Source organism: Marmota flaviventris, chromosome 2, assembly GCF_047511675.1.
Source record: "Marmota flaviventris isolate mMarFla1 chromosome 2, mMarFla1.hap1, whole genome shotgun sequence".
Lineage (NCBI taxonomy): Eukaryota > Metazoa > Chordata > Mammalia > Rodentia > Sciuridae > Marmota > Marmota flaviventris.
Window position 1 is genome coordinate 165,588,538 of NC_092499.1, and position 14,747 is coordinate 165,603,284.

General features: G+C 38.1%; 1 protein-coding gene across 1 annotated transcript in view; it reads right to left on the bottom strand.

The window, feature by feature from the left end:
- The window catches only part of Sptlc3 (serine palmitoyltransferase long chain base subunit 3), a 143,725-nt gene extending 135,766 nt beyond the window's left edge, over positions 1-7,959 (bottom strand). Inside the window, exon 1 of the mRNA XM_027922326.3 lies at positions 7,745-7,959. Coding sequence (XP_027778127.3) covers positions 7,745-7,861 — 117 coding nt within the window. The 5' untranslated portion in view covers positions 7,862-7,959. The remainder of the gene's footprint in view (positions 1-7,744) is intronic.
- Positions 7,960-14,747: the final 6,788 nt, after the last annotated feature.

A 14,747-nucleotide genomic window follows, 5' to 3' on the forward strand; every position in this document is an offset into this window, starting at 1 on the left:
TATTGTTTCTTTAGTGTTTAGATTTTTTTCTGTATTGATTTCCTAAACTCATTTATGTATTAAAAAGTTTGCATTTTGTGATGTAAATTGTAACCATTTTCACAGTCTGTAATTTGCTTTTTGATGTTTTTGAGGTTATCTTTGTTTTGTTTTTGCTATGCAGAAAGACAGTTGATTTTTGTGTAAAGATAATTCACATATAAGTATCATTTAAAAATCTACATGTTTTACTACTTTATGAATCGAGGTTAACACTTTCAAATAATATTTATCTATTTGTATACTATATGAAACTCTTCTAAGACTTTTATTGCATAATAGGGTTTACTAGTTAGCAGTGTTAGTTACCCTTCATTATTATTCTAATTTTTTCTGTTTATTCTTCCTTTTCATTTTTCCATAAAAAAATAAAGTCTGGCTCAAAATATGGTGTCTTACTGGAATCACATGAAATTTATTGATTATCAAAGGTAGAATTGACATATTTTCATCTTGAGGCTACCTATCCATGAGTATTACATGGATTTCCACCTATTCCATCTTTCTTTCATGTTCCTCTGTAGCATTTGATATTCTCTTCAAATTAATTTTCAACTTACATCTTACATCTTTTCCCAAGTCCTTCATTTTTCTGGTGCTACTGTAAATGTTTTATTTTTTCCAATTACATTCTCCAATTGATTTTTATTCATTATCCTTTCTGATGTCTTTTACCATATATTGTTCAATTTCGTAAGATTTCATGGTTTATTTTTTTCTTCTTGCTAGAATGCAAAGGGAGCAAATTATGATGGTGACATTCAACATGGATATATTGTTTTCTCCTTGCCAAGTTTAGTGAGTAAGTTTGTTCATGTTGCTCAATAACATTATCCTGTCTTCTATGATGATTAGCTCATTAGTTCAGGGATAATTCACAAACTGTGTTCTAAAAGTCATCATAAATTAAAATCACAGAGAAAACCACAGCTAATCACATCAATCCTCTTCTAAAACCTCCGTTACTCACAAATAACTATGATTATAGTAGATGCTCTTGGTGGTACAGCCAGACCCTCATGGGTTCCGGTGATGTCTGGTGTACCACAACACTGACACATCAGCTTGAAGGCTTTCTCTGACCACAGAAGTATACTCAGCCCATGTGTCGGAAGGGTAAAAATGCTGTCTCTGGGAGTACCCCTTACCTGATAAAGGACAAGAGATGGTTGATAGAAATTTTGTTCTCATTGTGCCTCAGTTGAGGAAACTTTGAGGCATGTTCTACACCAACTCCCTGAAGTGGGTCAAATTTTGATGTCTTGAGTGACGTTTTGTCTTCCCAGCTAGGTCAGATTCCCTCTCCTCTGTGTTCCCAAGCATAGTGGATATATCTCAATTGTATTGGACTCTTTCAAAAGATGGTTACATTAATCTTTCCAGTCAGTCACAATCTTTACCATTTTAACTTCGTTGTTCCTCCCACAAAGAAATAGAGTCTATTTCCCCTCCCTTTTCATCTGGGCTGGACTATAACTGATGTGGATGACAGAATGTAACCAAACCATTTCTGAGATATGAGATAACTTGCAGTGTCCATTTATATGCTCTAAGAAGAAGATACCCTGTAAATAAGTTAGGGCTATTCTGTGGACTATTTAGAGAGCACATAGGGGGATGTCCTTGTGAAGGTGCCCTGGACAACAACCAACAGTAAAATCTTGAACACTAAGTATCTTGGATACTCGGTGGTATGAGTTGGAAATAATTTGAGTTATTCCCACATGGCTCATGTGTTGGAAGATTGGTCCGCAGGGTAGCAGAGTTGGGAGACGGTGTGGAACTTATAAGAGGAGAGGTAAAGCCTACTGTAATGTTCTTAGGTCAATAGGGGAGAGCAACGACCCCCATCTCACTCTGGCTTCCAGTATAATGATGTCATCTCTTTCTCTGGCCTGCACTGTCACCATCATGATGCCACCCAACTTGAGGTCCTCACCAGAACTGATCTGATGTAGGCGTCATACATTTGAACCTCCAGAAGTGTGAGCTAAATAAACCGCTTTTCTTATAAAGTCACCTAGTATCATTTTGTTACAGTAACAAAAAACTGACTTAAAAGAAGAAATTGTTATTCAGGAGAGGGTTGTAAATGTAAATACACCGGAAAATGTGGAGGCAGCTTTGGACCTGGGTGACTGGAAGATGTTGTAACACTCTTTAGTCATATTGACAGTGAGACCTTGGGAGCAAAAGGAAGCAGAAAAGAAAAATTTGAAAATCTCACAGTATAGTGAGGAAAGGAGTAAAAGAGCATAAGGGTGTAGTGGAGCAATCTCTTGGTAAAGAGATTATCATGGATAAAAGGAGACCATGAGGCAATTCCTGGAGGGCATCTCAGAAATCTTCAAGGCTATCTCTCCCATCACAGGATCAGAGGCACTCCAGGCAAATTTGCTCAAAGGACCAAGTCCAGGGCTCTCTTCTAAGGCATATTGCCATGACTGCTTGAGGATTCTGGCTTTCTGGTAAAGTGCTTTGTAGCCACTGCAGCTTTGGTTCAATTAGGCCCAGGTTTAGTGCATGCCAGGGACAGATCTTGGTGTCCACAAAGTGTTGATTTTGCAGACATACAAAATGCAATAGTTATGGCATCTTGGACACTTACACTGAGATTAAAAAAAAAAAAAAATTCTTAAAGGCCAGGCAGAAGTCTGCTCTGGGTCAGAATAGTCCCTGATGGGTTGATGCCTAATAAAACCATGGGAGTAGAACTGCCCCTAAGATTCCCCAAAGGAATGGCTACAGGTGGTGTGCAACACCTGCTAGGGAAAGCTGCAAGCAGAGTGCAAAACGAACCTGAGAGAGTAACCACGTGGCCTTTGACCAGCAAAGCTGTAAGGGCGGGGTTGCTGGAGGCTTTGGTGCCTACCAGTCTCTCTATGTGCACAAGATGCCAGACTTGGGGCTTTAAGATTTAATGTGTTCTGGGCTGGGTTTTGGTCTTGCCTTGGAGTATTACTCCTTCCTTTTGGAATAAGAATGTTTAACTTATCTTCTCATGGTCATTGTATCTTGGAAGTCTATTACTTGCTTTCTGATTTTATAGGAACTAGGAGCTTCGAGGAATTTGCTGTGTGTCTGGACTTGGACTTTTGTGTGATGCTAAGATGAAGTAATACTTCAGGACTATTAGAGATGGAATGAATATATTTTGCATTGTGAGAAGCTCAATTCACAATAGCTCGACTATGGAACTACCCTCGGTGTCCCTCAATAGATGAATGGATAGAGAAAATGTGGTATATATACTCAGTGGAATATTACTCAGATTTAAAGAAGAGTGAAATTATGGCATTTGCCAGTAAATCCTTGGAGTTGGAGAATATCATGCTAAGTGAAATAAGCCAATCCCACAAAACCAAAGGCCAAATGTTATCTCTGATATGTGGATGCTAATTCACAATAAGTGGGGGGAGGGAGGACTAGGGAAGAATAGTGTTAGATTAGGTAGAGGGAACCGATGGGAGTGGAGGGGAGGGGATCTGGGGATAGGAAAGATAGCAAAATGAAACAGACATTATTACTGTGTGTATATATGTGACTGTATGACCAATATGATTCTGCAACATATACACTCAGAAAAATGAGAAATTATATCCCATCTATGTATGATATATCAGAGTGCATAAATGCATTCTATTGTCATGTATAACTAATTAAAACAAATTTAAAAAAAAATTTAAAAAAAGAGAGAAGGACACGAGCCTTGGGTCCAGGGGTGGAGTCCGATAGTTTGGAAATGGCTTGAGTTTGTCTCTCTAGGGTTCATATGTAGAAAACTTGGTCCCCATGGTGATGGAGTTGGGAAGTAGTGTGGAAAAGGTAAGAGGTGGCCCAGTGGGAGGTCCTTAGGTCACTGAGGGCATGTCCTCAGAGAGCATTGTGGGACCCCAGGATCAGTCATTATACTTTATGATGTGTCCTGTGCCCCATTCTCTAACAACTCCTACATTCATCTCTGGGATTCCTTACCCTACATTTCCTCATTTGTCCCCTAGGAATAAACTCCCCATTTTATCTGTCATTGTCAATATTTCAGGCTTCAATTTGAGTCCTTTTAGTTCCCTAAAGCTGCCCCTATAATCCCTACTTTATGCTTCCCTAGAAAGTAGTGGAAAGGAAACTGGCACCGGAACAACACGAATTTGGGTTTAGATTTGGGCTAGGCTACCTGTGATTCTGTTCAAAGTCCTCAATGATTTATGATTCTTCATCATTGTAAGGTGCATGATGCTGCCACTTCATGGGGCTATGTGCTTAGCCTGGTCCTGGTACCTGGCAGAATCTTGATATAAGTCACTTTCTCCCGTCTCTCTGAACTTCTCTGTGTGTACCACTAATTTGCCCTTAAATCATACCTGCTTTATGATAGCTCTTGTCCTACACTATCATTTAACTTTTATTTGGGGTTGTGGAGGTACCAGGGATTAAACTCAGGGCACTCTGCCACTGAGCCACATCCCCAGCCCTAATTTGTATTTTATTTAAAGACAGGGTCTCACTGAGTTGCTTAGTGCCTCGCGTTTGCTAAGGCTGGTTTTGATCTTGTGATCCCCCTGCCTCAGCCTTCTAAGGTGCTAGGATTACACACATTTGCTACTGTGCCCAGCTCATTTAACTTTAATATGAAAAATATGATAAATGTTTTCTCCTAGTAGGTAAATTATAAACTTATTTTGATCTTTACATGTCCCAAGGATAACAGATTCTTACTAATTACTGGTGAATGAGTGAATGAAAGATAGTAAAAGCAACTAGCTCTAAGGACTTACAACTCCATACCTGGTAATATTACAATATTCAGTTCAAGAACTCCATAAACACTGGATTGCCTCTAACTCCAGGACTTTGTGTTTTTCAGAAAAGAAATGGTTAGAGGAAAACCTCCCTATTTTTTTCTTTATCCTATAGAATCAATTTAAATAAGAAAATGCAGAGCTTATCTTAATAAAAATGCATATCCAGAGGCACACAGTTAAGACCAATGAAAACACAATGTCTACTGCCCAAGGTTCAGGTTTCCTAATAAATGCATGTAGCCAGATCAGAAATAATTAGTGTGAATTAAAAAGCAATTATGGAGACAATATAATTCAAACTAATTTTATGAAATTAAGTCAATAGGAAATTATAAGAAACCTCATGTTTATGGATTAAGGACATTAAAGGCCCCCTCTCTATTTTCCATGGACTTGCTCTTGAGGCGGGAGAAGGAATCCTTTAGGACAACAGTGTTCTATTAAAAGTCAGATAGAAGGACGGATTAGCAGTAAACAAAGAAATAGACCTAAGCACTGCTGAAAACCACTTTCAGTGAATCTTCAGGTTAAATGCGGTTTAAAGAAAAGAAGAGGAGGGAAAAAATCAAACAGGCAATGTGATAGAACAAAGCAAATAAACAAACAAACAACTTCAGAAAGGAACTAAAGAAGGTTCCCAGAATGTAAAGTGTGTGGCTCCTTGCTAGCCTTGAGGTTGGGGTAGCAAGCCTGCAAGCCAGAGTGAGGGGGTTCAAACCTGGCTACATTGGAACAAAAGGAAGGAGGATTCCCAAACTACTGTCTAACAGGGATTTTCAAATTGTTATGCCAAACCCTCCATCAACAGAACCTTCAAGGATCCCTCAATATATAAAAGAGATAACTCTATTTCTATATGGTTCCAAAAAAAAAAAAAAAAGCTGGTAGAGAAAGGGTGAGGGAATTTTCAGAGAAAGTGGAAGAATTTTAGATGATGCTCTATCTGGAAGATGCTAAGCTTGGAAGAAAGTATTTGTAAGACCACTGTCTCAGATATGTGTAAGGTTTTTGTTCAAGACCTAGTTTGTCAAAGGGCCTATGGGGTGAAACTAGTGACTGAGGATCATGATAGTAAAGACAACATCATTCACATCATGGAAGAAGAAAATAGGCCCTTTTTGCTGTATTACACTGTGATCTCATTGGGGTTTATTCTTTTTGGAAAATATTTTTTAAGCTATAATTGAGGCTCTTGGTGGAAGCCAATTTCAACTTAGCAACACCTAAATATATCTTAGCCAACAGGCTCTGGATGGCCCTTCAGAAAGAGCTGTCAGAAAAGACAACAGCAGCCCTTATATTTTTGCCTGCTATTAGGGAAAGCTCAATATTCAAGGTTTTTGATAGTCTTGTAGGTACAGTTAGTGGGAAATCTTTAGGATCTTAGAGTCTTTCCTTACATAGCAGTAACTATAACATACACAAACATTAGAGTATGGTTATAAAATTAAGATAGAGAAAGGGAAAACAAGTTTTGAAGGCATCTGTTTTCAAAAAAGAGCCCTCAGGGACAGAATGATCCAGAAGGTGCACGGGTGAATGGTCAATGAGATACAGACATTTGAGGGACAAGGAACATCTTGGGCAGTGATCTGAATGCACATTGAACAATGAATACACGTTGATATTATTGTGACTTTCCCCATGCTAATAGCAGAGAATGAGCACTTTCTCTTTACCTTGCTCATATACTCAGTTGGGAGAGGTCAGGCCTGAGGTTCTGGTAGATACTTCCCAGGCTAGGGGAATGTGAAAAGGGGAATACATTTTGGGATCACACTAATTTTTACACACAAACCAGACTCTATAGTGCCTCCTGCCTCTTGCAACTGGACCCACAGATTTAATTCAATGAATGGAGGGTTGGCTCCAGCTAGCTCCACCTGTACTGTGATTTTAGAATAATCTGACCTTTCCCCTAGGTGGATGCCGACACCTTAGGATGAATGAATAATGAAAGATTGCCTGGGGTTCCCTGTGTAGCGTCTCATTTCTCAACAAATAAGGCTACCCGTTTGGCTACTTAAGTTTGCACCCAGGGCTGATAAGCTCACCCCTTCTGCGGGAGCAGAGTGACAGGACATTGTGTGGGAAGTGTGGAACTGTGGAACTGCCTTTAAACAAGAAACTCACAGATCCAGGCTCTTTGAATAATTTCTTGAATTCTTGCTCCCCCTTAAACATTCCCTTCCAATTTTCTATTAAAGCAGAAGTAAAAGCAGAAAGAAAAAAATAAATAAAAGCATCAAATCCGGGTGTGTGGGGGGGTGACCCTAAAAAGTCTGTTTTAAAGACACTACTTTGGTTTCTGCATGCTCGTTACAGTAAACTACACTTTCTAAACTGTTTCAGGAAGGAATTTTTGTGATGCCAAATTTCAAAAGACCGGACTCAAATCAAGTTGTCTAAACTCTGACAATGCTCTATTAAACACCCAAAACAACTCGCCTTTCAGAGACATTTAGCGAGTACCAGGGAAAAATGCCATCTACATCCCATAATGGGAGCACAATTTTCTTTCACTTCTTCTTTTCCTTCTGAAGCATCGTGAAGGTAACAGGTTTCTGGATGGACTGCAATTTAGCTGAAGAGTCTGAACCTTCACAACCCTGCCCCCTCAGTGCTTGAGAGAAACTGAAAGTGCAGTAGGTTAAGTGTGTATTTTCGAAAAATCTAAAGCTGTGTGGGTCTCTGTGTGCTCAGTCTTCTAAAGAGAAAGAATTCCCTCCTTTTTTTCCACACCTAAACTTTTTGGCAGCCGAGCGTGTCAAAATACTAGCTGCGATGAGAAGCCCAGACACATCAAATACACTTCACCAGAGGACTTCCGAGTTAGCCTCAAACAGCTTTGCAAAGACAGTATTGAAATGTGCAGAGCAAGGGGAGCGGGGATGGCCTCTTACCTGGGCTTCTTTCATGATTCCATTCTTGGTGCCGGTTTCACTTTGCGAGCCATGGCTGGGGTTCTTGTGATTGTGAAGCGTCCCATTGCAAACAGCACCACCTCCAGGATTAGCCATTTGGGGGAAGTGATGGAGCCGGCAGAATCCCCTTCAGAGGTTTCCTGGAGCTTTAACTTTTAAGTAGGCGAGGGGATGGGATAAAGCTCTTGGGGCTGAGCCCTTAAAGGAATCCTACCAGTCAGGCTTTTCCAGAAGAAGAGCAACAACCTATCTTTTTGCCAGATCTTTGAAACTGAAAACAAATGGTCACCTTTATACACCTCGACTCCAGTCAGAATGTAGATTCCATGGCAACAGACCTGCTTCCAAAATTACAAAGGAAATTGGCCATGCTAGCTCCTCTAGGAGACTGAGGAAACTTGGGGAAGAGAAACCCAGTAGCAAACTGTAAGGAGGCGGGCAGGGAGGTGGAGAGTCTTTTAAAGACACACACACACACATTGCATACCCAGCACACTCACTGAGTCTTCTAAGTACTATATAGCCGGTTCTGAATTTACCTCTTTCCTTCATCGTCTGTCTTCTGCATGTAATTACTTTTTTTTTTTTTTGGTTGTAAACCAAGCTCATAGGTCATGATTTCTCTTTGCAATAAAATAAAATTCAGAAGTGGTTGCCAGGGACTAGAGGGATGTGGGAATGGGAATGTGTTTAATGGGTACAGGGTTTCAGTGGAGCAGAAGAAAAATTTATGGTGGTAGATCATTCCATGACAGTGTGAAGGTACTTAATGCTGCTGGATTTACACTCAAAAGGAAGGAAAATGGTAAATTTTATGCATTATATACTTTACCAAAATAAAAACAACACTCAAAATCCATGTAAATATATGAACATATGTAACCAGATATAATGAGGGATCATAGGAATTCCAGTAAGGACCAGTGTAACTCCACATCATGTACAACCACAGGAATGGAAATTTATAGTCCATGTATGTATTGTATGTCAAAATACATTTGACTGTCATGTGTAATTAAAAAGAATACATACAAACATTTTTAAAAATTAAAAAAAAACTCCAGTAAGATAGAAATCTGTGAGACAGAATGTTTGATTTCTCATTATTCACAAATGTATTATCTTTATCATGTGACCTTGGTGGAGTCATTAACCCTCTTTCTGCTTCAACTTTACTGCCTATAAAATGAGACAAAATGTTTTTGGTGGACTTTTGTCTAATGGGGCATTAGGAAATAAAACTGTGGCTTTGGTTTGTTACTAACACAGGTATGTGAGGCAGGTGGTGACTGCAGGTTCCCAGTCCCCAAATTCCTCTCGGTTTATTCATTAACTCTTTTTCTCTCGATGCACCAATTATCAGAGGTCTGTTTCTTTCTATCATCATCAAATGGCACTGTAGTGGCACGGCTTATTAGAGAGTGTTAATCATTTACAGCCTGTTGAGTCTGTCCAAGCCCACCTTCATGGTTTTCCTATGTTGGAGATGGGAGAATGATACCCCAAAGTAAAGGCCTTAGAAGTAAAGCACCTCTTTCCCCTTCTCCTGACCCTCTGTTTCCTACTCACCTTTATCCCCCACTTCCCCCAAGGAAAGCCATAGAAGCCAGAATTTCTGTTGTTCAAGATAGTTGATAAAAACTAAAACCCCCTTTCCCCAAGGTAAGGCATAAACTTGAAAATAGGTTCTGATTTCCTTAGATTTTTGTTTTGAAGCCAAACAAAAAGAAATTCTAGAGTTTACCGTTTTCTGACAGTAAATCATAAGATCTCCATTTCAGGAAGGATCCTGCCCCCCATACCTAGGGAACAGAATGCTGCAGAGAGAACAAGAAGAATCTAAATGTATAGGTCTTGCTGGGTTCCCCCACTCAGTATAAAATAGATAGCAAAAACAGTATAAAACCGGATTATTCACCCTTAATCTTTGGATCTGAAGGCTCCCATGCCATGTAAAACTATGATCACATATATTTATATTTGTCTCTTATTAATGTGTCAATACAGAGATATACACCACCACCCTATCAGGAAGGGGATTGTTCCCTTTTCTACCTGAATCAAAACTTTTCTGACATCAGGTACTTAGCAAATAAACCCATTTATTAGATCAAGAGATACAAACAAACCATATATATATATAATCTTCCCTATTGCTAAAGCCTCATTTTCTAATTCCAAGAGAGCTTGGTTGGGGTTTAGGGCTTTATTTCTTTTCCAAAATAATGGGCTACCAGAAGAGGTGATCATCATGCTTTCTTGACTTCTTGACCACAATTTTCATGTGAGGGTCCCCATTCTGCCCATCCCAAGGAGTGCTGGAGGAATAATATTAAGGACTTTGACCAAACGGTGAAATGGAATAAATATTATGTGTATCCATCCCAGTGTGTGTCTCCAAGTTAGAATTTTTATTGTATTTCTCTCAACCTCTATCATCAGAGCAGAAGGAACTTTTCACTGGTCTCTCTTTTTCCATAGCTGTTACACTGGGTGTTGGGAGCTAAACCCTTATTGGCTTATTTATCTCTAAGAATTACAAAATGGAAAGATAAAGAATTGGGAGTGAGTACTGATTGCTGGTGGCCTGACTGCCTCTTGTTACTTAGAAGGACAAGTTGAAGACATTGTATTATTTTGACTGAGCTCTATTATCTTATACAAAGATTGTATTATCATTATTATTATTATTATTTGGTACCTGGGATTGAACCAGGGCATTGAGCATGCTAAGCATGCATTCTACCACTGAGCTACACTCCAGCTAAAAACTATACATACATACATACATACATACATACATGTGCACACATATTTTTTTCTTTTTCATGTTTATCTTTTTTTTTTTTTTTTGCAATATTAGGAATTGAACTCAGGGCCTTGCAAATGCCAGGTAAACACTTTAATGTTGAGTTACAACCCCAGCCCTTCTTTAAAACTTTATTTTGATATAGGGTCTTGCTAGGTTTCCCCAGCTGACCTTGAACTTAGAATTCTTCTGCCTCAGCTTCTTGAGTAGATGGAATTTCAGGCTTTTGCCACTGCACCCAGCTCCAAAAGCTATTTTTTGAATAAAGATTTTGTGATAAAACTAACTAAAGTGAGAGTGTTTCTTCTTTTTTTCTTTCCCTTTCCTTTTTTACACTTTTCTTTTTTTTAACCCCCTCTCCCTCCTTCTTTTTCTTGTTTCTCTGCATTTTCTTTTTACAAGTGGACAAAAGACATGCATTTAAAAAATATATCAATGCTGGACTCAAGGAGCTTCCTAATAATCAAATTATTGGAACAGATTGAGAATGATTGGCATTAGCTCTTCTGTAAATGTTCAGTACAATTCTGCAGTGAAGTCATCAGGCTCAAGGGTTTTTTTCTCAGAGATTTTTAATTTTCTGATTCAGTCTCATTACTAGTTATATTCAAAGACAGTTCCCTGGGTAATGTTGGGCTGATACTATTATCCTTGATTCTTGCTTGAAGTTATCAAGAAAGAGGTGGAAATGCAAAGACACTACAAGAAAGAAAACTAGAGGCCAAAATCACTTATGAACATTGATGCAAAAATCCTCAAACTAGCTGACCAAATTCAGCATCACATTTAAGAAATATAAATGATGACCAAATGGTATTTATTTCTGGAATGCAAGAATGGCTCAACATTTGAAAATCGGTCAATATAATATGTTGTATTAACAAATGAAGGGGAAAGCCACCTGATTGTTTCAGATGATTCAGAGAAAGTACCTGAAAAATTCAACATTTGTTCATAATAAAAATACCAAAAAGCTGGGAATGAATGAAACTCACTTTGTTTTTTGACTAACTTTTAGGTAGGTAGACTAAGGAAAAAAAACGAGAAGACTCAAATTACTTAAATCAGAAATTAGGGACATTACTACCAATTCCATAGAAATATAAAGGATATACTACCTCAATTTTATGTCAATAAATTTGAGAGTTTGTGTGAAATAGGCAAATTCCTTGAAAAATGCAAACCACCAATGCTCTCAAGAAGTTTATATCCCAAACAGTCCTGTATCTAATAAAGAAAGTAAAACTGTTCTCTTATTATTTCTGTTCATTGCTGTAGTGGAGGATCAAGTAAAGGCATCCAGACTGAGAAGGAAGAAGTTAACTTTATCCGAAGATGACATAACCATCTATGTACAAACTGTGGAAACACTTAAAATGCTACTAGGCCAATATTCAAATAAAAATTGTATCTGTATATACTAGCAACAAATACAACTTTCTTATACAATTTATAATAGCATAAAATATGAAATATTTAAGGATAAATCTGTCAGAATTTTATTGAATCTATAAAACATTCATGAGATAAATTAAAAAACCTAAATAAGTGGAAAGATCTACCATGCTCCTGGACTAAAACATTAAATATTGTTAAAATGTCAAAAAAAAATTTTAAAAATGTATCAAAATACAGCTGAAGTCTCCTTCACTACTTACCCTACCTCCCCAATCCCAGCTGCAAATCTAGATATTCACACGTAAACCTTTGGGAACCACCTAGTATGATCTCTCACTCTTGAACCTTTGCTATTTTACTTGCTATATTGGAATATGGGTATTGTTGTGTGCATGAAATCATATTAATCCAGCAATCTTTCTGCATCAGCTACTGCTGGCCCATGTAATCACTGGTGGGTCAGTGCTTGGCATTATCTCCAGTCACAGTAACGTGGAGTTCTCTTAATATGAGCAGTAGCTTTTAGTTTAAGGATCGGGATGGAGGTAACAGACTAAATACCGAGAAACATCTGGTCTCTTTGAATAACTAAATGCATTTCAAATTGAGCAGTAAACTCAACAAATGTTTTAAGAATGAGTGTTTAGTGGGTTATTTGCTAAGTCCCTGGATTCAACAATGAATAAAAACGTACACAGTTCCACCATCTTGAAAGTAAGAGTTAGCAGCCCCTGCTTAGCTTCTACTGAAGTTGTGTCATTATTGAATATAAAAGTAAATCTGTCCATTAGTGACTAAAGGTGAAGTTAATGTTAGCAATGGATTTATATTCTCTGAAGTGACTTTTTTTTTTTTTTTTTTTTTGCCCAGAAGTCTGTTTCTCAGCTCTTGATGAAGCAGACAGAAAAAGAGATCACAGAGTAGGGATAAGCCAGAAAGGGATGTTCAGAGGCTGAATAGTACATTCTGGAAAATACTCTTGAAACCTGTTGGAGATAAAAAGTTGAAAGAAAAGGGAGGAAATGAGCAAAACGAATGGGGACAATCGTGTGGTGTATAGAGATCTATTGATTCTCAGTGACTCAGTCTTTCTCTGATGCTGATGTGGGAATTAATGTTCCAACAGGTTAAGTGACTTTTTCAAAGCCACAAGTATAATGTGTGGTGGAAGTAGGTCATGAACTCAAGAATCTCTGGGCCCAAAGTGAATTTCCTTCCCCTGACACCATGGTACTGTTCCTTCAGCTGTTGACATAAGAGCCATCAGCCACCAAGGCAGAGATTGTTGTGACATGAGTGATTACATTGAATTGACCAAACCATGAATAAAAAGACACTCTGGTTCCCTGCCTTGATCTGTTAAAATCTGACAATCTATTAAACAGGTACAAAGAACTGATGACATTTCAATATCTCCTGACAATATTTACATGGATACATTTGAATTTTCTGAAGAATTTAGAATAAAAAAAATGTTCAATGTAGAGACAATTCACTTCCAAAGATTTTTCAACAACAGATTATAAATATAATGATGTAAGGTCAAACTATAGATGACCAAAAATTAAATCTGCATTGACCAAGAGGTCATTGAAATTGAGAAAACCCAGAAAATGACCATGTCATTTTTTTTTCTATTTTCAGGTGGAAATTTTGAGTCTTTGTCAAGATCAAGTTAAATTTAGTCTTCCCACCTCTGAGTTTTGTGTAGTGGTGTGACTGGGAAAGTCATGTACATATTGATTATCACATAACTTTTCCCTGAAATGGACTGTATCCATGGTTGCAGACTCTATCAGTTTCTCATTAATATTCTCTTGGGTTAATTGGATGTCCTTGAGAGATAGTCCCCTTATAGGTTGGCTGATGTATGTATCTCTCTATCTGAATAGTGCATCTGACCACAGGTGTTCCCTGTTTTGGTATGTGGGCCAGGTGTGCTGAGTTCACATTCCTGGGATCAACCCTCAACCAACAAGGCACAGGAGTTGATGGATAAACACCCTCACAACCCCCACACTCCCGTTCTTGTCTTCTCTATGGGATAATTCTGAGGTCTATTCATCTTCTCTGGTGTGTTCATAATCAATTCCCAGCGACCTTGTTACCCTAAGCAGTAACCCTCTTGTGAAATCATCTGTTATTGGCCGTCTTCCCATACTTGTTTTACTTGTCCACTCCTCCCAAAAACACCCCCCAAATAAACTACTTGCACCCAACTCCTTGTCTCAGAGTCTGCAGGAACCTAAATTAGGACAATCAAGTCCCAACTGATCCCTCATATCTGTAGCTCAGAGATTAACTTGAATCTTTTGAATGATAATGATCAATATTAGATTGCTCCCAAATCAAGAGAAGTATCATATCAGAAAGCTCAATATGTTCATTGAATAAAACCTCAATAAATTCAGGAGAGAAATAGGAAATCTGCACTCTTCTATCTTCCATAGGAAAAGTTTGTGGGATACATAAGGAGAGAGTGTCTACAATCTTAGGGAAAGAAAATCATAAACTTACAGTATCATAACAGCAGCACACATTTGAATTAAGGACAGACTCCAAAAAGTCTTTGAAAATATGTTATTTTTTAAGAATAAATTTTATTGGTTTAAAAAAATAAAACTAACTTATTATCCTTTCCTTAATGTTTTCTTTGAAAGACTCCTTTTACCTTTTTAGCTAGCAAGAGATGGTAAATGGAAATGAAATGCTCAGCACTTTTATCAGTTTTTTTTTTTTACTGCTACTGTAACAAGTTATCACAAATTTAACAGC